This window comes from Aquila chrysaetos, chromosome 24 (genome assembly GCF_900496995.4).
Source record: "Aquila chrysaetos chrysaetos chromosome 24, bAquChr1.4, whole genome shotgun sequence".
NCBI classification, from domain to species: Eukaryota; Metazoa; Chordata; class Aves; order Accipitriformes; family Accipitridae; genus Aquila; species Aquila chrysaetos.
In genome coordinates, this window is record NC_044027.1 from 3,080,717 (window position 1) to 3,104,381 (window position 23,665).

At 46.6% G+C, this 23,665-nt stretch overlaps 2 protein-coding genes across 3 annotated transcripts in view; one reads left to right on the top strand and one right to left on the bottom strand.

Moving 5' to 3' along the window:
* TMCC2 (transmembrane and coiled-coil domain family 2) overlaps nt 1–2,573 on the bottom strand; it is a 29,209-nt gene extending 26,636 nt beyond the window's left edge. Inside the window, exon 1 of the mRNA XM_030001215.2 lies at nt 2,245–2,573. Within this exon, the coding sequence (XP_029857075.1) occupies nt 2,245–2,430 (186 nt within the window). The 5' untranslated portion in view covers nt 2,431–2,573. The remainder of the gene's footprint in view (nt 1–2,244) is intronic.
* A 943-nt stretch (nt 2,574–3,516) lies between these two features.
* The window catches only part of DSTYK (dual serine/threonine and tyrosine protein kinase), a 28,153-nt gene continuing 8,004 nt past the window's right edge, over nt 3,517–23,665 (top strand). The window contains exons 1-8 of one of the 2 annotated variants that reach the window (XM_041119599.1): nt 3,835–3,901; nt 11,217–11,283; nt 11,537–11,922; nt 18,034–18,697; nt 21,166–21,440; nt 21,828–21,911; nt 23,041–23,217; nt 23,508–23,637. In XM_041119599.1, coding sequence (XP_040975533.1) covers nt 11,794–11,922; nt 18,034–18,697; nt 21,166–21,440; nt 21,828–21,911; nt 23,041–23,217; nt 23,508–23,637 — 1,459 coding nt within the window. In that variant the 5' untranslated portion in view covers nt 3,835–3,901; nt 11,217–11,283; nt 11,537–11,793. Of the gene's footprint in view, nt 3,902–11,216; nt 11,284–11,536; nt 11,923–18,033; nt 18,698–21,165; nt 21,441–21,827; nt 21,912–23,040; nt 23,218–23,507; nt 23,638–23,665 lie in introns of both variants that reach the window. The other variant, XM_030001214.2, reaches the window with a different exon arrangement.

Sequence of the window (23,665 nt, forward strand, 5' to 3'; positions counted from 1 at the left end):
TGTGGGCAGCACTGAGACGCAGTTTTTCATGCGTTCTGCCTGGTGAAGCAAGTTTGAGGATTCACTCCATGCGGGCAATTAATTGCTGAGCTACAAATGCGTTAAAGGTGAGCATCGTGAAGCAAACCTGCATTAGGGTATCATACTCGCATCGATAAAATCAATGAGTGTTTGGCCACTGCTGTTGCTGTGAGCTGGACCGGGCTGCAGACCAGGCTGAGCTCCAGACCAGGCTGAGCTCCAGCTCAGAGCTGGACGTGCCGACTGAGGAACGCTTGGCCTGGAGGCCATCCCCATCGTAAGCTGCGGCTCCTCTTGCCCCACGCTCCCACCCCTTTCTGACTCACTGTGCAGGCGAAAAGGGCCCTGGGTGGGATGGAGAGAGGCTGGGGGATGATGAGGATGAGAAACACCACCTTGGCCAAGCCAAGGTGAGCCTCCTTGAGGTAAGGGTGTCCCACCCCAACAAGCCTTGCATGGCCCTGAGCACCACATCCCCACGGATGTGCCTTCCCCTGGCACGGGGCTCTCCCCTCTGGCTGTTTTTAGGGCAGCAGCAGCAGCTGTACATCACATTGGCAAAGCCAAAACGGCCTCGGGAGCAGGAGCTGCTGCTCAGACCTCGAGGAAAAGGCACCGCGAGTCACAGCAAGGTGCGTCCCGCAACCACGGGGCTTCCTGTGCTTAAAGCAGCCGAGTTCTCCTATGGGAACGGGGGTTTTTATTTCCTGGCTGCCTTTCTGGAAGGGATGCATGCAGGCATGGCAGCAGCCTGGCAGTCCTGGCTGTGCTTCCCAGCTCCCGCATGACCTTGATCGTGCTGGTAAGACCTAGGCCAAGCGACAGGCTGGGGTGCTCCCCAACAAAGGTCTCAGTCCTGGCTGCCCCTGGGTCACCAGGGACATTTTCCACTATAGTCCAGGTCTTTTTGAAACCAAAGAGTGGAAGCGGCACCTCCGTACCACCACGGCACGACTGCCACATCACCTGTGACAGTGCCGCCACGAGCGCACTCTGCCCACGGCCGCAACGCGCTGCAGCGCCTGAAGACACCAAAGTTACAAGCAGGGAATTAATCTCTGCAACATAAAACCCCACCGCATCCACACCAGCGGGACCCTGTTGAACGGCCAGGGGTCAGAGCTGCTCCGCTTTCAAACCCACGGGAAATTTCTGCCCAATTTCACCCGGGACCAGCTCATCCTGCCTGCCCGCATCCCTGCCTGCACCCTGCCACCAGAGACCGGCTCCCTTCCCTCCCGCAGCGCTGCAGTGCCGCGTAACTTGTTTTCATTAACCGGACACAGCCCGAAGGCACAGGAGGAGCAGCCTCGGGGCCATTTATACACCGTCACTTCCCGGCTGCCGCAGCACTAATCCTATCAGTGCGGCTGGCAGTTCCCCGCGCATCTCCCCCACGCTCAGCACTGGGGTGACTCCGGCCATTATTTACCAGGGTCTGCTCAGCCCCTCTGCAGGGGGACAGCCCTGTTACCCCCAAAAAAGCCTGCTTGGGTGATGGAAACCCCCTCCAGACCTGTGCCGGGGTGTGACCCTCGTGCGTGCCTGCAGCCCCTTTTGCCAAGGGCTCGTGGTGTCACCAGGTTCCTCCCACCTCTCCCACCGCCGTCCTATTATTATCGCTGCTCTTGGTGGCCAGGCTGCAGCAGGGCCACGGCCTCGGCGGTGCCCAGCCCTGTGCGTGTTTGTGCGAGCCTCCCACGCGGCATCTTGACCCTGGGAGGTGGCCCACTGTGGGGGCACCTGCACCCCAGGGGCAGACCCTCCCCTGGGGGCATCCCCAGTGCAGGAGCATCTCCAGTCTGGGAGCATCCCAACTTGGGACCTCTTCATCCTGGGAGCATCCCCATCCCAGGAACATCCTCATTGCAGGAGCATCCCCACCGTGGGACCATCCCCACCCTGGGACCATCCCCACCGCAGGATCATCCCCATCCCAGGAGCATCCCCATCCCGGGGCCATCCCACATCCCCCAAGGTCACACCTGTAGCAGAGCCGGGACCAGGGTGTGGGGACGGTGGTAACCCCACCGAGGCGTACATCCCGCCGGTAACCCCGCTGGCTGCTCACCCACACCGGTAACCCCAACGGTAACGCCGTAGGGTGCTCGCCCGGTTGGTAACCCCACCGTTGACCCTAAGGGGGTCCTCATCACCCCTCCGGTGACCCCACCGGGACGCTCGTCCCACCGGTACCCGCCGGCCGGTGCCATCGCGGCTCACCTTCAGGTCGGGGGGTTTGCTGCGCGGCGGCGGGACAGCTCCCGCCTCCGGGGCCGCCGCCACCGCCGCCGCCGCCGCTGCCGCCTCCCCGGGCTTGGCCTCCATGGCGGCGGGACCGGGCGGCTCCCCCGCGGCGCCGGGGTCCTCCTCGGGCTGCCGTAGCTCGTCCGACCGGCACCGCTTCATACCGGTGCGCCGTGTGCCCCCGGGAGGCGGGGGGAGCCTACGGCCGCGGCGGCGGCGGCGGCGGCGGCGGCGGTCCCGGAGGCGGCTGGCGGCGCCCGGGCGGCCGCTGCGGGGCCCGCGGGCTCCGCGCCCCCGTCCCGCCCGCCCCTGCCCCGCCGTGCCCGGGCCGGGCGGCGGCTCCGCGCCGCGGCGGCTCCGCGCCCGCCGGCATCGGCATCGGCATCCCCGCCGCCGCCGCCGCCGCCGCCGCCGGGACCTGAGTGGCGGCCGAGCCGGCCAATGGCGGCGGGAAGGGGGCGGTGCCGGCGGCGGCGATTGGCGGCGGCGGCGGCGCGGAGCTGTCGCGGCGCCCGGTGCTGCCGGCCCCGCCGCCCCCGGCCGAGCCGGTCCGCGCAGCGCGGAGACGGAGCGGCGCGCCGCTGCCCTGCCCCCGGGGCGCTGCTTTGCCTTTTGTTTTCCCCTTTTATAGATATATTTTTATTGTAATTCTTTTTGGTTTTTTTTTTAATTTTTTTTCCTCGCTCCCAGCGCTGGAACCCCGCCGCACCTCCACCGGCCCGGCGGTGCTGACCGGGCAGCGGGGCCGTCCTGCCGCGGCCGGGGCCGCGGCCGAGGCTCCGCCGCCGCTTGGCCTCAGTGCGGGCGTGGCTCCGGGCGAGCGCTCCCCCGGCCGCCGCCTGCTTCTCCCGGTGTCCCCCCCCGCCCCACCCCACCCCGGTGCTTCCCTGCCGGTCCCGGGCTGACGGCGGGTGGGCAGAAGTCCCGGAGGGGGGTTGGCAGCCGCGCTGCTCCCCGCCCCGCCCGCCTCTCCACCGGGAGCCCCGCCCGCCTCTCCACCGGGAGCCCCGCGGGACTACAATTCCCGGCACGCCCCGCGCGGCGCGCAGCCTCCCTGCGCGGTTGAACTACAACTCCCGGCATGCCTCGCTCCCCGGGGTCCGCCCGGCCTCCTCCCTCTTTGCCCCGCGGCGCCCCGATAAAGGTTCCGCGCCGCACGCACCGCCGTTTGCTGAGGCGCTGCCCACTGAGGAAGAAGGCGGCGGCGGCGGCGGGGGTAGGGGAGGCGGGAGGGGTGGGGGGGGGGGGAAGAGAGAGAGACGAGGAAAGCCCGGCCGCCGGGAGGGGCGCGCCGTTCCCTCCGTGAGGGCGGAGAGACCGGGGAGCGTCAGCCTGGCAGGGGCCGAGTGTCCCCCGCGGTGGGGAGGGGATAGCGGAACGGACCCGGAGGCCATGGAGGGCGAAGGGGCCCCTTCGTGGCGGGGTCCCGGCGGGGTGATCCGCGAACTGTGCCGTTCCTTCGGTCACTACAACCGGCACTTGGCGCGGCTGCAGCACAACCTGCGTGAGACCAAGAAGTTCTTCCGCGACGTCAAGTACTCCCAGGGGCACCCCTTCGCTTCGGCGGCTTTTGGCGAGGGTCCTCCCACCGGGGCTGGGGACGGGGCCCACCGGGATGGTCCCGGGCCCGGCGGTGAGAGAGGGACCGGGGGAGGTCGGGCAGGGCCTGCGGCGGGCGGGGAGGCCTGTGTTTGGGGCGTGGGAGGAAATGGAGGCGGTCTGTGGGGATAAAAGAGGGGGGGGGCTTTGGGGGTGAGGGGGCTTGTGGGGTGAGTTGTGGGCAGCGAGGGGTGGGGGGGCGGCATGTGAGGGTTGGGGTGCAGGTGGGAGGCGGTGGGTGGGCTGTGGGGTCTGTAATGGGGGGTTAGGTGGGCGGGGGGGTGCATATGGAGAGCTGGGGTGCCTTGGGGGGGTGTGAGAGGCTTTGTGGGGGTGAAGCGAGCAGGCCAGGGGGTGAGCGGGTGATGGGGGCTGTTGGGGAGGTGGGTGCCTCTGACCATCTTCCTAACCCCCCCCCCTGCAGCTCCCAGCCCCCCCCCCCCTACGGGGTGGGGGGGTTAGGAAGATGCAGCACCCATGGCTTGTGGGGTCAGTGTGGCTCACGGTGTGTTTGTCGTGGAATTCTGTGGGAATAGTGCCGGGCTTCGTTCATCGGCTTTGTCCTCATCTGTCAGTGTTGACAAACATTGCTGCTGGTGGGAGCCTTCCTGCCATGTGCAGGACTTCGTCTTTCCATAAGACTGTCTTGTGAGAAGAGTTTAGCGTGATGTTAAATATTTATAAAGATCTTCTTTATTCATTTCCAAATGGCTCTTGAGTCATCTCTGGCTACTTGTCCAAGGTACTTGTCCATGCTTGTCTTACGCTTACAATTCTGATTTGCAAATTGAAGTGTTGTTGAGCTCTTCTGTCAGTCTGTGTAAAAAAAGTAGTGTTCCACTGTATTGGGTCCGGCTGAGAGGGAGTTAATTCTCCTCATAGTAGCCCTCCTAGTGCTGTGCTCTGTATTGGTAGCTAGAAAGGTGTTGATAACACACCAGTGTTTTGGCTACTGCTGATCAGTGCTCGCACAGCATCAAGGCTGTCTCTCCAACACTCCCCCCTCACTAGTAGGCTGAGGGTGGGCAAGATCTTGGGAGGGGACACAGCCCAGGACAGCTGACCCAAACTGACCGAAGGGATATTCCATACTCTATGATGTCTGCTCAGCAATAAAAGCTAAGAGAAGCAGGGGGGGGGGGGGGGCAGGCGGGATTCGTTATTATGACATTTGTCTTCCGGAGCAACCACTACATGTACTGACTCCCTGCTTCTCGGGAAGTGGCTGGGCATGGCCTGCTGATGGGAAGTAGAGAATAAATCTTTTGTTTTCCTTTGCTTCTGCATGCAGCCTTTGCTTTTGCTTTATTAAACAGTCTTTATCTTGACCCATGAGTTTTGTTTTTTTTTTTTCCATCTTATTTCTCCCTGCCCCATTCTGCTGAGGAGGGGAGTGATAGAGCAGCTTGGTGGGCACATGGTGTCCAGCCAAGGTCAACCCACCACATCTATGTAATCTGTTGGAATAGAAGTGAATAGTTTCATAAAAATGTTTGTTTACATCTTTCTGTGACTTCCAAGAAGTAAGAACTAGTTGGTTTCACTCATTCTCTGTGGGTCTCAGTGCTGTTTGGATGGTAGCACTCCACTGGACTTGCTCTTCTGTTTGGTAACTTCTTGTAAAACATTGCTAGTCAAATAGCAATTGCATCTTTGAAAGTCTGCTTATAGGGCTTTGTAGATTTGGATGCATCATTAATTAAATATTCCTGATGTAGGATACAGATTTCACCAAATATTCTGCCCGTTGTTTCTAACACAGAGCACTTATAACCTTTTTTTCCCAAATACTTGCCTTGACCCAGTTTGACTTTACTGCTGAATGTGTTACCAACTGGCCCTTAAGTATCAGGGCTTCAGGGAAAGGCTGACTGCTTTAGAGCTTATTCATGCAAACAGTAATAACAGTGTAGACTCTTGGTTCAGGATTTCAGACTGCAGAGGTTGTATAACATTTACTGTTCTTAAAAATAAATTGGCAGTTCTCAAACTGGCAAAGTGGTGAGATGTTCCAGGTGGGGCACAGATCAAGTTAATAAACCTGCTTCATGTTAGAAGGTGGGAAGTCATGGTGGCAGTCTTGAGGGAAGTGTGGAAAGAGGAAGGGAGAGGATGAAGAGAAGGACTTAGTAAAATAATGGAGGCTCGCAGTTTTCTTAAATGAGTCAACTGCAAAGTAACTGAACCAATGATTATTATTTTTTAAGATATGGGAAGACACAAGCCTTTGCCCGAAACCCAGAGCTGTGGTATTGCTTATTACCTTTGTGCCTGAATAATCACCTTTGGACAGAGCTTCTTGTTTCTGTAAAATTTTAGTTGTATTGTACATTTCCAGCACTCTCTGAAACTTAGTGGCTGGTAATAAAGCTTTTTTTTCCCCTGTGTAACATGGGGAGATTATTTTAAGTGTTAGAGGGTTTAAGGAGCACTGTTCTCACTGACTTCAGAACTGCTTTTCCCTAGAATCTGCCCTGCCCTGCTAAGTGGTGTCAAAGTGAGAGTAATTTTGACCAAACAGCTCTGCAGACTTTTGGCAGTGCTCTGCAGTGTGCTGAGGTGTGAATGCTAATGTTTTGTGAAATACAAAGGAACTGGGAAGTGAAATGGACAGGACACTTACTGCCTATGGTTGAAGTGGAAAAATAAACTGTGAAAGTAAATTTGGATGTCTTGGAAACAAAACAAATGTGAAGAAGTTTGTTTTGAGACACCTGTGAAGCTAGTGTAACAACATAGAAAGGTAACTGCCCTTCGAATCAACGCAACTCAAGCAACCTAAAGCATGGCCTGGGTTACTCTGTCCAAAACCAGACCTAAGTATCTGCTAAGCTGAGTAGTAGCCACTGACCTTTCAGGTAAGCTGGATCAGTCAGGGTTGGGTAAAGGGGCAAATGTGTACTTGCTTTTACATCCCACCCTCCTCTGTTTAGGAGGATGACAGGCAGTATTTGCCAATAAAGGATTGTCACTGACCAAATATTCCCTCTTTGGCCTTAGTACCAGGACTTGGTCCTCATAGCAAGAGAAGTAAAATAAATTCAAGGAAAAATAATTGCCTTCCAGCTACTGTTTATGACGGGAGGGAGAAAGTCCTGTTTGTGCTGTCTGCATTTCTGAAGCATTCAACAAAATATTGTCTGTTCTCTAGGTCTGCTTTGTCATGAATAGGCTTTTAAGAATGATTTGTTGAAGTACTATGACAGTCCTGTAGCTTTAGCCTGCACAGGTCTGACAACTTTTTATTCTTGGTGCTGTTAGCTAGTGTGTTTTGTACTGACTTTCCCTAAAAAGAAAATCTTAATTAGGGACTCAGTAGCAGATTTTACTGAAATATGTAAAGATACTAAGAAAAAAAGCCAGCAACCCTGTCTTCTACTAATTGTAGTTGTTTTCTTCATTCAGTACTTGTAATAATTTGAACTCTTTGACCAAGGAACCTGAGATTGTTTGATATTTCTTTTGCCTTATTTCAGAAATTTCTGTAAACTGAGCTGTACCTCTTGTACAGATATCCACAGCCTCTCCAGAGTTTTTGTCAGCAGCTGTGGTGTTATCTTAATGAGTGTGTGCTGGGGAGAAAGCCCTAGGCTTGGTAGCCTAATGACTCCATACATAAATGTATTTCATAGGGGGTGAGTGTATTAACCAGAGGGTTTGGAAGAGTTTTCATCCTGATGCTATATTGACTGAGAGTATATACCCTGGTTAAAATGTGACTGCTCTGCCTATATTGGTGTGATCCTCAAAAGGTTAGGACTCCTATTGTGCTGTTAGGTGTGTCAACATAAGAAGATGGCTTTTAAGACTAGATAATGTGTGGAGAGGTGGTCAGGAGGGTACTTGTGAAATAGCTCCTCAAATAAGATGGGAGGAGGCTCTTGCTAATAAGCTTCAAGTTAAGCAGAAGCCAAAGCTTGGTTCTGCAGACTTTGGGAGCTTCTAACATCGTAACAGTCGCTCCTGTAGGAACTGCTTATGTTGGTGTATTGATTAGTTGCATGTGTTCTGCTGGAATTAACACCGCTGTGCTGATAGATGTGTGGTGGGGTGGAACTAAAACTGAGTGCGTTAATCATGTGTCTTGTAGTAGTCAAAGCATGCTGTAAGACATTGCCAGCACCACAGAAACGTAAGGATTTCTGTGAAAGGTATTGGTATTTGCAATAAGAAGCGTGAGGGTCTGGCCTTATTTAGGCACTGTTGTCCGCATGTATTATTGAAAATAGAATAGAAAGACAAGTGAGACTGGCATTGTAGTTGGCCGTCCTTGAAAAGGGGATGAGTAAATGCTTAGGGCTTCTGTAGATTCCATAAATTCAACCTAAGATTCTTCTTCCAAGTGTTTGACTGAATTTTGAGATGAGTCTTGGTGAGAGATGACCTTGTTCTTGGACAGGCCTCCTTTCATCAAAAGGAGCTTAATAGGATGCACGCGCTTAAGGACTCCCCCCGCAGCCATTTTTTTTGAAGTGTTTATCACATGTCTCCAAATGATACAGTATTTGGATACAGTATGTAGCACCAGCTAAAATATTGGCAAAAGTCCTGTCACAAACAGGGGCTGCTCACATAGATGTGGGAATATCGCTACATCTCTTCAGTAAGCAAATTCTAAACCTACTTTTTGTTAGGTACCACAGGAGGTCATATTCCTCCCAACTTGAATTCTTGATGTTCAGGTTAGTGGTATCACCTATTAAGTACTGAATGAGTGTTTTTACCCTGTGTCTTATTCTGATGTGCAGAAATAGCGACATACTTTCTGCAATGCAGAATATGAGCAATAGCTCCATTGCTGTGCAACCGACTTCAGGTTTGAGACCTTGAGGTCACTGTAAGATAATCTAGTGATAGATTCATGCAGGGTTGAAACCACTGCCATGACTTGGGTGCCTTGATGGTGCAGTGGGTTAGTTGTGATATGGCTGAATCTTGCTTTTGGTGCTGCTTCCAGGTTTGTACTTCACATACTTGGAATATCGCGGTGTGACATAATGTTAAATGTAATGGCTTCGTTACTGATACCGCTTGTAGTAAACTTGTTGAATAAATGCTGATCCACAGGGAGGTTGTGTGCATGAAAAGATGAAGGGTGTTTTAAAGATGTAGTATTTATATATCCATCTGTGCTTCGATGATTTCAGCTAAGCTGCTGTATTTCAATCATTTTGTGCTGGCATTAAGTACCCATAAATACAGAGGCTGCCCAGAATGAGGAGAGGGTGCAATCTGCCTCTTCTTTTCTTTTCAAAAGCCTGTGCAGAGAGGGCTTCATGGCCTGTACAATGCCTTCTGAATTGCTTTTTTCATGCTTGGTAGCTGAAGAGTGCGCCTGAATTCCAGTTGAAGTTTCAATAGCTGTAACCAGATCAAAGAAATTCTTTATCTTGTAGATGAAGGCTTAAATGTTGCTGTTTGTGGGGTTTTGCTGATTTTTATCTTTTGTGAGCTGCTAGCCAGATTCTGCCCTTAGTCACTTGATGTGGCCACTCTGCTATGGTTGTGGATCTTGAAAGGCTTGTTTAAGAAACAGTTATGAAGAGTCATGCTTCAAGAAGTGATGTCTCCCTCAACCTTTTCCAAACTGTTGGTTTATGGGGGGTCAGCATTTGGGGCTGTGTGGGGCAGAGGTGCAGGAGAGGGGCTTGCTGAGGCACAGAGAGGGTTTCCCCTTAGTGTAGAGTGGAGTGGAAGGACTCCTCTGATGGAGAGAACTCCTCCAGCAGTCCTATTTCCAGACTGCAGATTTGAAGGAATGGTAAATCTTAGGCAAGATGTTAAAGAAGCCTTAAACTGGGTCTAAGACACAACCAATTACACATGGGGTTGCTCCTGATTTGAATGATTCTAATTAAAATAGAAGAATGGAATGCTATCAGAATGAGGGCTAGAATAGCTGTTGTACATTATCTTTAATTTGGGTGGTAGTGTTGAGGAATATCTTGGTATATGAGAGTATCTTGTTTTCTCGGGGCTTGAGATGCTGAAACAATTCTGCATGCCAGAACATGACTCATTAAAAGAATTTTAATAGCCCTGGTGAAACAGGACCTTCCCCTACAAAATCCCTGCTAGTGCTTCTCTGCTGTATTGTATTTAAGTCTATCTTTAAACTGTTGTTCTTATCAGTTTGCCTGATATCAGGGCAATCGTGCTGGTTTATAGCTTTCAGATTTGGCAGTTCTTTTGGGAACTGGTGTCTCCATTTGCCATTTCATTCTTGGATGCCATCTGCCTTCAGATCTGGGAACATGGGCTAGATGTCTGGCTGTGGTGGAACACTAGCTGTTTTGTACTCACGGGGATTGTGCTGAAGTGCAGCAGATGGGGAATTTGTTTGTATCCATTTTTTTGTACTACCAGAATTATTCTGTTGCTATGCCTAAGGTAACGCAAAGCTGCTTAGACTTCAGCTTAGATGACTGAGCGTGGGAAAAACTGTATCTAGGACTTGTAAAAGAATACAGAAGCTAAATTCAGTACCGAGACTGAATTAATGTAGTAAGGCAAATGCTAGGAGTTGCAGCATCATGGACTAAGAATTCAAAGGGCCTGACTAGTGGGATGGTACAACTGAAGCTTCAGATGGAAGATGGGTAAGGAGAGTGATTACAAGGAGTCCTGCTACTCAGAAGAAGATACAGATGTTGAGTAATTTCCTTTTGTAGCTTAAACGTTGTTCTTAATAATATCTGGCAAACTGTGCCTATTTAGTTCAACTGTATAGGTTAGGAAAGATGTGTACTGTTAGTGCGATCAAAGGAGTGAAGCCGTTTCTTATGGTGTTTTAGACTGCCTAGGAGCCTTCTGGCTGCTAGCAAAGAGTGTCTTCCCTTGGGCTCATCTCTACTCAGGCTGGTGAAAGTGTGACAGTTTCTTTAGATGCTGTATTTCCATCATAGGGAATTGCTGGCAGAGGCTATTAGTTCTGCTACCACGTCTCAGCAAACTTGGTCTTGTCATCTGCTTCATGTAGAGAAGCAATTTTGCAAGAATGCCTTTCCTTTAGGCTAGGAAGGAGGTTTTGCTGCTTTAATGTCAATGATCCTAGGGTTTGGTCAACAAGCTTGTGCAGTAATACCGTCGGGATTTGGTAGATGCAAAGTATTTGACATTTTTAAGTGTGTGGGTGGAACCGTCACCGATTCATAGTTGATTGAATTTATTTCTGGTATGTGACAGGAATGTTCTGTACAGCCAAGCCATCAAAACTTGGGAAGAGTTAGCCTTAGTGACCCATTGGGCCTCCTTGAACTCTGAAGCAAGGCGAAACACTGTTCCAACCCAAGGCAAAATTAGCCCTTTGGTTGTTTCAACCTTGACAGCTGTTTCCTCTTGACTTTTAGGCCCTACCATTCCTCTTCCACTAACCTGCTGAAGAGAGCTCTGTGTAAACACTTCCCAGTGAAATAGGTGGGGAGAACAGTAACAAATTGTCTCAATGGCTTTGTGAGAATCAACCTACTGTGGACCTCTGTGTTGGTGCAGTAGAAATGCTGAATTGCTGACACTAGTTTCAGAATACATAAGCAAATTCTTGGTGCTATGTGGGTTTCTTGGCGGGCTGTGGGGCAGCAATGTCTGAACTTTTGCGTTCAGCTGGCTTAGAGATACGAGACTTATTGTTCAGCCAACCTGTTCTAATTCAGTCTGCCCTCAATTTTAGGGCAGAATTTCATTTCCTTCCCTCGCCATGAGGAAGAGCATCTCCAGCGGACTGTGAGCTGGCACCCTTGCCTTCTGATTCTTGGCCAGAACTGTAATGCCAAATGCCAGTTACTCAACATACTGCTGGGTGAGAAGCTGCTCCCTACCACCAAAATCAGCAATGAGGAGAATTGTAAGAGGAGACGGATCCGTTTCACGCATGGGACACAAACACGGATTAGCCTAGCGCTGCCTGAGCAGTATGAACTGGTCCATATGATGGCAGCCCACCGAGGGCACTGGGACACGATACCAGAGGAGGACTTAGAAATTCATGGGGACAGCGAAGATCCCGCTCACCGGATAGCGGAGCTGGAGGTCATGCTGCCGTACTCACTACTAAAGGTAACTAGGTGTCCATGTACAATTGTTGTAGTGAACTTGAGATGTAATGTTTATAGTCCCTAATAAAGCTAATGGTGTAAACTCTCAAGCATAGGAATTTTTTTTAATTAAAGAGAAGTTGCAAGTCTGGTGTTAGGATTTTAATTGAACATCGCTGTCTATGCTGGTGTGCTTTTGTTTCAATGTTGACTCTTAGCATTATCATTCCTGTGTAATGTTTCCATCCATCTCGGAAGCCAAGCTTACTCAGATGTAACTCCAAGCGTCTCCTAAAATTTTTCTCCAGTTTCAAGGTCATTCAGAGTTAGCTTTGCTGTCTGATAGTAGCTAGAAGCTGTCGTACAAGGATATGTACTTTTTTATCTCTGTCCTGAAGAACTTGTTGTCAGAAAAAAAGCTTCTTAATTCCAACATCTGATAAAGTGACCTGACTTCATTTGAGAGGGTGGCTTTTTACATTTCTGTGGTGTCAGTGGAAATTGAAGGTGTTAAGAACAAGAAGGTGGGAGTCTGTTCTCAGTGCTGTTTCTAATGTTGTTAGTATCTGTGACTTTCCTTTTACTTGTCCATAAAACGTGTTCCTGTCCTGCAAGTGTTGCAGTTTGGTGTTTGGCAAATATCTTTAAAGGTGGGGGTTGCATTTCATAGCTTTTTATAGCTTCCGTTGCATTTCATATCTTATGTAGAGCCTTTGTTATTGCAGTATAATACTTCTGCAGCATTGTGTTTGGCTGTTGAATATCTGGAATAGATAATTAATTCTTAAATATAAATTGCTTAAGTGCAAAGAATATGATCTGTTGTCACATAAGTAAGAGTATGAACTTCATTGTTGAACAATAAAGTAGCAAGGTAATTTTTTTCTGGACCTATGAATCAAGACGTGATTGTAAATAGGCAGAAAATGAAGACCCAGTCTATCTTCATCAGTTTGAAATGCATTTTACAAACCCAGTCTGTAGCTAAACTTAAGCCTATCCTAATGAGGTCAGCTGAGTCAATGCTATGTTGTAGTGCATTTGTGGCTTCCAGTATCCACTGAAAGAGAACAGAAGTGCCGTGTTTGTATAAACTGTATGTGAGGCATCCACTACTTTCCCAAAGAGCACCAGATCAGCTGCTGGTGCTGCAAAGCAAATGCCTGTTCTGGATCTTCTGCTTCTAAAATCCTGCCTTGCTATGCATAAAAGAGTATTTAGCTTTACATTTATTTTACTTGGTTACGTTTTTATATGGGCCAGTTCAGACACACTGCAGTTTACAACCCTCTTTCAGATTTCTCATGTGAGTGACAAAGATCTCTCTGTCTGGCTTTGGTTATATTTAGGACACTTAGATGAAAACAGCTAGTCAGCTTAATCTGAAAAGGGTTGGTGAAATAAAAAGCTCTTCCAGTAGAAGGAGAGAGGGTGAATCACAGCTAGCTTCAGATTGATTCCTTACATGAATTCAATGGGCTAAAGGAAGAACAAAAATTTTTTAAGGCTGTTAGGAGAACATAATGTGTTTTGGCAGGTAATTGGGCTAGGGGTAGCTTCCTGTTAAATTACAGGAGTCTGACCTCCTGTTGAGAGACCTGTGGGTTTTTCTACCCTTCTACCTGATGTGCATTCTCCATACAGCTCAGCATACACCAAGACAACAAAGTTTTTTAAGTAAATACCTGCTAGTCATGGACACTACTTCTGTAACTAGTGGAATATATATCTGGAGCAATAATGGATGAGGTTTTTCGGACACTATCCAAAGTTGCATGTCTGTAGAACTACTCTGAAGGAACTTCTGCTTTTTCTTAACTTGTGAAACAAAACCAGCAGTTTAATAATTTGCGTGCTTGATGATAACATGATATTCAGTACAGATCTTAAGGATTTAGATTTGCCCAGGAACCAAATAATTTGGAGGAGCTCAGCACCTTTTGGGCAGAGGGGGAGGGAAATCAATCTGAATTTTACCCCACTTGTTACCTAGAATCCCAACCTTTGTTTTACCTTTGTTTTTCTCCCAACAGCAGAGCGCTCATAAGTAGTACTGTGTTTCGTGATAACCTTATGTTCCAGATAATCAAACACCTTACTAGTGTTTGAAGAAACATTTGCAGGTCCTTACTGTGGGCTTGAACAGTTATAGGAGATGAGAATTTCATTTGTGGATTTCTGTTTGAAATCGTATTCATTCCCCATAGTGAGGACACTTATCTACCAGTAGGCTACCATCAAAGGAGCTGTCGGTGACTTCAGGGCCTGGGGAATGCTGTGCAGCTTTTTGGGCCTAAGCATCTCTTACCAAGAGACTTAGTTACACAGACTGGCTTGGACACCTAGATTACATGCTGCTGTTTTGTGCAGGCTCTTAATGCCGAATCCTGCTTCTTGGTGTAGATACTTGTTTGCTAAATCCAAACTCATTAGCCATTAGTCCAGTAAAAAAAGGCTAAGTTATTTGTAGGTTAACAGTATCCAAATATTAACTAAACTACTTTTTTTACTTGGAGAAAAATTCAATACAAGTGTAGAATATACCACTTTTTAATATTGAACTGCTAGTGGAGCACCCTGAGTTTTCTTGTTTAGTCTGATATCTAGGGTGGGACTATGCTTGCTTTTCTGTGTTACTGAAGGATGTCTTAGTCAAAACTTGTTTCGCAGAAAAGGGGGTGAGGAGGAGGGAGCCAAAAATTTCATTTGTGTGGGTCAGCTGCTGTGAGAACACTACCTTGTGCTAATATGTATGTGAACTTAGTTATTTTTAAACGTAAGATATCAGGGAAGGAAAAACTTTGGCAAAGGTGCTGTATTCCTTGGGGATCACTGTGCACAGGAATGCATCTAGGTCATGGGGAATAATCCATATAGGCAGACAGATTATTAGATTTATAGTGGGAGTAAAGAGTTGGCTCTTTCCCTAAATCTTATCAGTTGTGCCTGGAAGATGAAATGGACTTCTCTGAAGTATTGGTTTTCACCTGGATGGTACAGCTGAATGGGAGGAGGTTAACTGGGGTGAAAGCTTCCTTTTTCATGCCTTTATCTTGCTTTGTGCTTCATGCAAATTTGAGTCTCTGGCTGAAAAGTTTTAGCCAGGGCTTGTAGGGAAAGAAAAATTTTCAGCTGCTCTGACAAAGCTGGAAAATGAATGAAGAAATACAAGATGGTTCTATGAGCTCTAACAGAAGAATTAGTTTGGGTTTGCATTTCTTCAGGTACTATAGTAGTGATGCAGGTCATATGAATTAGTAGCTGTTACAAGTAGCAAAGAATGTGGTTAAGTACCTATTGGGTGGTTATTTTAAAGTACATCCTGCTTAAAAGTTGGAAGAACATGCCCTGATCTCCTTCTTGAGGGTATTTTTAACGAGTTTGGTTGTGGCATTAACACAGAAAACTGAAAAGCTTTCATGTTGGCTGAGACACTCTTCCTTCCACGTAGCATCATTTTACTTTGGGGTGTGCTGAGGTGCTTCTGCCATGTACCAGCATCGAATAGCTGAAGTTGTCTTCATCTGTCCCTTTATGCTGGCATAACTGAGGGTAGAAGATACTGAAAATGCCAGCACCATGAAATTATTCTTCCACCCATGTGAAACCTGTTCTCTGTTTCTAGTTTTGCTCGCTTAGTAATATGTCTTTTACAGAGGAAGAATTCATGGTCAGAAAGAGCTTTGCTTCTTGGACTGTTTCATGAGCGTGTATACCTCACAGGTTTTCTTGGGCTGGCCCTTTCAGCAAAGGTAAAATGAAATTCCCTGATGAAGTGGGGTTCAGAGTCATTGCACAAAATCAAAGCAATTATGTTCTGTAAAGGACAGCAGTGTTTGCTGGAGACCAGAGGTGTAGTTCAGTTTTCTTACCTGGGATTCTCTCTAGATTAGAGTTACTGATCTTCTGACTTGGATCCCCATGGAAACAGAACAAACTGGCAAGATATCAGAAAAATTGGGGGGGGGGGCAAAGAAAAAAGTTTTGAGTAGAACCTAGGGATATATATGTACTGCAGATTAATAGGGAGGCAATGAAATTAGCTCACATATGTAATAAATGCAGTAACTGTCAGACATCAGTGATTCACAGACTATTCTTGGAAGGCAGAGTATTCAAATTGGCTTAGAAAAAGACTGAGCTGGGCCTTTAGTCATAATTTGCTTGGTAGGAGTTTGGGTAAAAATCTAACTAAATGGGGTTAGCTTCTCAACACCTCAGTTAACTAAGCAAACAGTGATTAAACTGCCCGAAGCCTAGCAAAATAGGACAAGGTCCTCTTGGGATGTAGCAAATAAATGCTTTTTAACTGATCTGGAAATGAGGAATTATCTGTTGACTTAGTAAAATGGCACACTTCAGTGGTCCCTGAATGCATTTAGCAAGACTCCACTTGTCTTATTGTAGGTCAAGACCTACTTGATCCTTGATTTTAATTTTTGTTCTGGCATATGGGATGCAGTGGTCATCCTGGCATTGCAATTCTGAATCCATAAATGAGTATGTAGTGTGTCTGCATGGTATTCTCTTTAAACTGTCTTTTTTGTATTGCTGTTGAGAGCACCTCTGCATCCTATTTTAAGTGGAAGAGCTGTAACTCTGATATTTGTGTACCTGATGTTCAGATTGCTGAGTGGGAGGCTTTGATATTTTAAAAAGGGCCTTTTAGTTAAGGAAAATAGGAATGCAGTTACTTGACAGCAATTTCATGCTTACAGCTCTGTCAGAAGTGTTCAAGTGTGTTTAGTGGTGTGACTTTGTGAGAACCAGCTTAAAAATTTTAGGAATCCAGTGTAAGTCATAGGTATTCCCCATAAAGGAAGACTTGATCCCTAATAGTATGAAGCTGCATAGACAGTGCTTAGACTTCCGTAGGACTTTTTTTTTTTTTTTTTTTTTTAATGGGCAAGAAATGTTGCTAATGCTCTTTGGAAAAGTCTGAGAGGCCTCTATGGAAACAGAAGGACCAGTTGCTCATGCTGTGTTGGGTTGTGTGTGTTGGTTTTCTCCCTGTCTCCTAGAGACAGCACTGGCTTCCTCCTTTGTTTACAGTCGCTGGTGTGAGTCATCTGTCCTGGTGAATATTGCAGCGCTGCACATCCCATTCTGCCTAACCTCCTGGGCATCAGACAGGTTTGAGTTCAGTGCCGTGGAGTGCCATGGCAGTAATGACTTCCTCTTAGCTCTAAGAGCAGTTGGGAGATGTGGTCAAGTCTTTCGTTTTTCTGATGGAGAAAAATGATTGAAGAATTCTTAATTATCACCCCCTGTTATGAGTCAAGAAGATGGCACTTAAACTCTCTCTTCAGTTCAAAGCCTTTGACACTTTCTTTCCTTATTTTAGTAGAGTGATATATGCAATTCTAACACTTCTTGCACGTCCAAAGGTGAATCTTGTCTCCCTCCTCAGAAGGGAAGGAAGCAGGTTTCAGAACTAGCCCTTTTTAGTAGGGTTAGTAAGAAGTGATGTTAGCAGGAGCATACGACCAAAGCAGTGAAACTGTGCAGTAAGAAAATAAGTAAATAGAATACATCTCTCAGCTTTTGGTTGGATTTGAAGAAAGTCATAACTAAGCTTGTCACAACCATCTGTTCCTCCTTGTCTGTCCTTTGGCTGTGAACTCTTTGGAATCGGTTTTTATGCTGCCTTTGTCTTGGCAGTAGTTGCTAGTGTAGTGCTTTCTACCGTTGGAAGCTATGCTAAAAACTGACAGCATGGATATCTCCTCAAAGAGCTGCAGATCTGGTAGACATCAATGGGAGAGGTTGTTGCAAAATGGTACATGTATAAGCTAAAGAATGACAGCTATTCTGCAATAGCGCTTATCTGGGAAACTTGTTCTAAGTTTTGTTCTGAACTAGGCTAAAACTCAAAGGGACTTGGTACAAAACAAGAGTTTTGGAGTCAGTGGGCACTAATCCATGTCTGGCTGCATCCCTGCAAGAGGTCTATCAGCAGCCTTGCAGGTAGGCTATATACTAAAGCATGGTGCTGTATGTGAGACTCCAAACCCTTTAGAACAGTTATGAATGTTTCTGGTTTTGTGAATGAATTACAGTGCATTTTTGCATGTATCAGTTTCTAAAAGGACAAACCTTTTTTTTTTTTTTTTTTTACTTCCTCACTTGCTAGGAAGTGGACGTTGTGGTAGCACCATGTCGTGGATTCCAGTCTGCTGAAGCCACCTTGGGAGAGTACGTGAACCAAGTCTTGCCTGTTGTCATCTTTGCCATCAGCGAGGCTGAACTTTCTTCATCAGATGAGAATGAACTGCGTGAAATCAAAGAGAAATTCTCTTTGCCGATTTTCTTCTTCAAAGTGCCAGAGTCGGGGGTTGACCTGATCTCTCCCCAAAAAACTGATAATGAAAAGTCCTCTCTTTACTGCCAGCTGATGGACTTGGAGTACCTGAGTACCAACCACTGCAGCTGTGGGGCACCTGGTCCTGATGCCGATGCCCAAAGCATGCTGGTGGAGCAGTTTGAGAAGCTCCGTCTCCTAAGCACTTTTTCCAGGCAGGTGCTTCAGAAACATCTTGTGGAAGCAGCTACCAGTTTAAATGAGGTGCACTGCCGCTGCCTGAACATCTTCATCAATCAGGCTTTCGACATGCAGCGAGACCTGCAAATCACCCCCAAGAGGCTGGAGTATACCCGCAAGAAGGAGAATGAGCTCTATGAGTCTCTGATGAACATTGCCAACCGCAAACAAGAGGAGATGAAGGACATGATCATAGAGACTCTCAGCAATATGAAAGAGGAGCTCTTGGAGGATGCTGCTAATATGGAATTCAAAGGTAACTACTGGCAGGAGAGTAATAGGAACAAAGAGGTTAGGGGCTTTAAAGGAGAGTAGCAGAGTAATATTTGCCATCTGCTAAGGGACAGTTGAATGGCAGTCTAGACAAGTGACTGCAAGAAAATTCAGAACTAATACACAAAGGATTTTTCTGTAGTATCTCCTGGGTAAAAAGCACTGTCCTTAAATGAGAGGCCTGAACATATTAAGTCTTGGTTTCTTGCTGCACAGTTCTGGCTTAGGGTATTTTACTTCTCTGCTTTAATTTCCTATTCTGCTGAAGGAGAAAATAACTCTTTCAAGTTTGCCTCAGTGGATGTGTTGAGACTTGGGAGTAAATCTGTCCTAAGAAAAAAAAGCTGTTTGAGTTTAGCGGTGAAGGCTTGATTTGTACTTTCTGCTTGATTTCTTTGAGAGAGGTTTGCATAAGACTTTTGGGTATAGAACCTCCTAAACTGAAATCCTTCTGGGTAGGTAAGGTTTTCCTTTTAAAATAAATCAACACAACATACTGTGCTCCTGAGGTCTACGCTTGGCATTTAGTGTGTGTTTTTGGGAAATGTGAGAATTCTCACTACATCTAGTACCAGAACTTCCAGCAACATATAAGCTGGAAGCATACAGAATGATGTGTAGACTGTGAAGGGTGAGAGGCTATCCAAATTTTGTCTGCAGGAATACGTGGTCTGTCATAAACATCAAAGTGAAGATTTGTAGGTTGATACTCCACAGCTCTTTTCTCCTCTGCTTGCTAAGCAGAGGTTTAGCATAACAGTCATTTCTGTTCTAAGGAAATGCGGTTCACTGGGCTGATGGGGAAAGATTTTTCTATTTAAAATAAAATCGGAAATATCTCTAGGCTGTTGGTTTAGAAGAAATTATTTTTTGTGAATTGATGCTCTTCTGAGGCATGAGAGAGAGCCCAAAACTCTAGATAATTTTGTTTGTCTTGACTGACTTCGTCCCAGTTTCAAACTGGAGTGTTATCTCCAGGGACGAAGAGGAGGAATGATGGATTAGGTTTAATCCTGCAGGTTAGGAGCTGGATCTTTTGGCTTCCGCAGGTGGGAAGGGGATAAGATCTTTCCTGTTTCTTGAAATGTTTGCTTTGTAGCGCCCATATAAAATGTAGTCCTCATAAAGCGCTGCTTGTAATTGCAACATAACCTATTTACATGCTGCAAAAAACCCCCAACAAACTAGCATACGCTAACAGTATAGTGTGCCTTAATTCTACCTGTTTAGGGCTGCTGTTGCTCCATTATCAGGACAGGTAATAATAATTCCTGTGTTCTGTCTGTCCCATTCTTTACAGAGCTGGAACACTGTAGTGCCTGAGTTCAGGATTCTGTATGAGCAGGAATATGTTTAGGGGCAGCACAAGATAAAATACATGCAGTAAATATGTGCATATGTTTATTTGCACAACAAATATGACTTAAGAGTGTAGCATCTTGTTGGCTATCAGTATTTGAAGTAATATCCTAAAAGAAGGAAGGTGTTATTTTAAGGAGCTAATGCCATCTGTCGATCACTGGATTTGTTTTAAGTAGGCTAGACTGTTGTTGGCCAAAATCCAGAGACAAGGTCTTCAGCTCCTGGTAGTAATGTAATATTGCTCAGAGTGGTTACAGTGCGTGAGCAGTGATTGCTCAGTGCTTGTTTAAAAATACCAAGTGGTAATCAACCTTTTTCAAGGTACCAGGAAAAAATTTCATGTAACCGGTGTGGCTGTTGTATCACTTTCTTCATAACATTCAACATCCAGCAGTGCTTATGGATTGCAGCGAGGCCTGGAAGAATTTCCTGATCTGTACTTCTTTAGATAGAAAGACAGCTTTGTGCTTCTGCCCTTCAGTTTTTGAGATGATGGTTGACTTGTCATCACTGTACCACTGTAAGCCTGTAGTAGCTACAGAATGCTTGTATAGAGTCTATCAGGTGTTAGAGTTGAGTATCCTGTGAATTCGAACACCAGTGAATGGAAGCAAACATCACAGTATTTTCCACCTTGGTCAGATGTGATTTTTTAGCTTCCCTGAAACTGGAGTAACCAAGCGTGTATTCGTGGAGCTACTCTAATGCTTTAGTACTTTCTATCAGAAAATACCAAATTACTCAAGGACTGGGTTTGGGACCTCATGTAAAACTGGCATTGTAGCATTAGACACGCAGACTGGCAAAAACTTAATCCTTTGCAATAGTCAGTATATGTGTTCTTCTGTTGCTCGTGAGTTTTTTTGTATGACTTGGAAACACTGTTGGCTTCACTTTATATCTTCTGGGTCTAAAGTAATGAACCTCTGAAGGAGCAAGACAGCAAAAGAGCATTTGGAGCAGAAGTTGGCTGGACTGGGGCTGTGCTGTAGCTCCTTTGCAAAACATGCAAAGCAGCTCTCAGGTAGCCATTGTTGCAACAATGATATGTTGAATACAAAAGATGCCTCTTTCTTTTCTTTTGTGCAGATATCATCATTCCTGAGAATGGGGAACCTGTTAGTTCCAAGGACATAAAGTGTTGTATTAAGCAAATTCAGGAACTGATTATTTCTCGGTTAAACCAAGCAGTTGCCAACAAGTTAATTAGTTCAGTGGACTATCTGCGAGAGAGCTTTGTAGGGACGCTGGAGAGATGTCTGAAGAGCCTGGAGGAGTCTTGGGAGGTTTCAGTACATCCTGCAAGGAGTTTGGAGAAGTCAAAGGATGTTTCTGTACACATCACAAGCAATTATCTCAAACAGGTATGGTGGCTTAAATGGCTGTCTAGAATATTCTTAATAGTTGTCTTTAGCCTGATCCAGCAAGGGTGGTAGGAGACTGAGATGCTTAGTCAAATTAGAGGAACACAGCTCTGGAGTATGTGTGGGTCTGGTGTCATTAAAGGAGGTGCTAAAACTGTGGAACAGTCACTTTAAGACCTAGTACTTACCTTTCCTAAATCTGTATATAGTAATCAGATTACAGCCTAGAAAACACGTATGAGCTTAATACAAGAAATGAATTGAACCAAGTGAATCATGGAGTATCCCATATAGTGTCCATTTTTTCATTTTCAGAGGGTCTAGCAAACTTTGTAGTGACTATAGCTTGCAAAGTTCCCATACTTTCATCTTTCCCCTGCTTTCCAGATACTCAATGCAGCCTATCATGTTGAAGTCACTTTCCACTCTGGCTCAACAGTAACCAGAATGCTGTGGGAACAGATCAAACAGGTATGGGCATCTTTATAATTTATTTCTGGTATGTGTCACTGTATAGTGAGATGCTTTTGGAGCAAGGAATAATGTGAATACTCACAGCTGCTCTCTAAATTTTGACTCTGGGCACATGCATTGGAAAGCTGTTGCTTCCCCATTCAGCACTAAGGTTGTGTATAGTTTATCCCTGGGGATGCTATTATTTCATTTAAAGCAAATACCTCTTTAGTGTTTTCTTTCTGTTCTGAAACAGCAAAGGAATGATGATCAGCATTTTGAAACTCCTGCTGTTTATGTTTTGGGTTTGGGGGTTTTTCCTGGGTTTTTTGTTTGTTTTACAATGTATCTTGATTCAGGTCAATTCACTCTTCTCCCTCCAGAGCAGACCAAATTTCCTCAGGTCTTTGTTTTAAATTTCTCTCTATTAAAGCATTCATCTTTCTGAACTTCTGCTCTGAGCTGTTGGTGACCTTTACTGCTTTCTCCCTCTTGAGATTCCTTGTATGGATGGGTGAGAGGAATATGAGCTTTTCCCAAATAGGTGCAGTGCAGACTGAGTGGTAACAAACCTTCAGATTCCTCCTTCAGCCTGGGAGAAGGATCCTGACTGGGTGTGCAGCAGCTGGATTTCTGTGGCTTCTAATAAAGGGTGGGGCAGGGCATCTTAATCACCCAGCAATTTAAGGGAAGTGCATACCGACACCTAGGACTTCCACACCTTGACAGTGTGTCTGTCCAACAAAAAGCTGCTTCACTGTAGCTTTCACCAGTTTAGGAACACCTCTCTTCCTGAGTCTCTGGGTTACTGCTTATGCTGCCTGTTCTTTCAGCCTACAAACTGCACCACAACTGTGTGGTTTTCCACGTGGTGGCTGTCTAGCTGGTCAAATGTGAAAGGGTGGTTGGCTTGTAGGAATGAAGTGAGCAGATATTCAGAAAAATCAAATCTCTTTAGTGTGCATGTACAACAATGTTGTGATCAATACCTCTAAATTGTTAGTAGTTACTGTAAGGTAATTATTTAGCGCAATTCTATGTGCAGATGACTGTTAATTATTACAAGGTAGCTAAGCAGTCTGAGTAGATTGACTGACCCTTTGCTTTTTTTGTGCTAGTGCCTTAATTCTGTTTCCTGTTTTACTAGATAATCCAGCGGATTACATGGGTCAGCCCACCTGCTATCACCAGTGACTGGAAGAGGAAAGTTGCTCAGGATGCTATCGAGAGCCTCAGTGCATCCAAGTTAGCCAAGAGCATTTGCAGCCAGTTCCGGACCAGGCTAAACAGTTCCCATGAGGCTTTTGCAGCTTCTCTGCGACAGGTGAGTGTATGGAGCTGTTCAGAAGGGGGTCTTGTTTTGTACATTGCCCCTTATGGAAAGAGGATTTTTAATTGCAGAGATAGCTAAAAGAGCAGCTCGTACAGTTATTGCTGTCATTCTGCAGGTAGAAGTGGCAGAGCTGATGCAAGTGCCCTAATACAAGGTCCTATTTTTAAATTAGGCATGCTTTAAGTAGGATCTCCACTCAGTTGTGCTATGACCCTCAACCTCGTTATACTAGGGCTTCAAACTAGGCAGGATTACAGTGTATACGTGATAATCTCTTGTAGTTAGAAGATGGCCATTCTGGCAGGCTGGAGAAAACAGAAGACCTGTGGCTGAAGGTGCGGAAGGATCATGCTCCTCGGCTGGCACGACTCTCGCTGGAGAGCAGGTCCCTCCAGGATGTGCTGTTACACGGTGAGCATTGTGCTTGATGTTCTCTGTA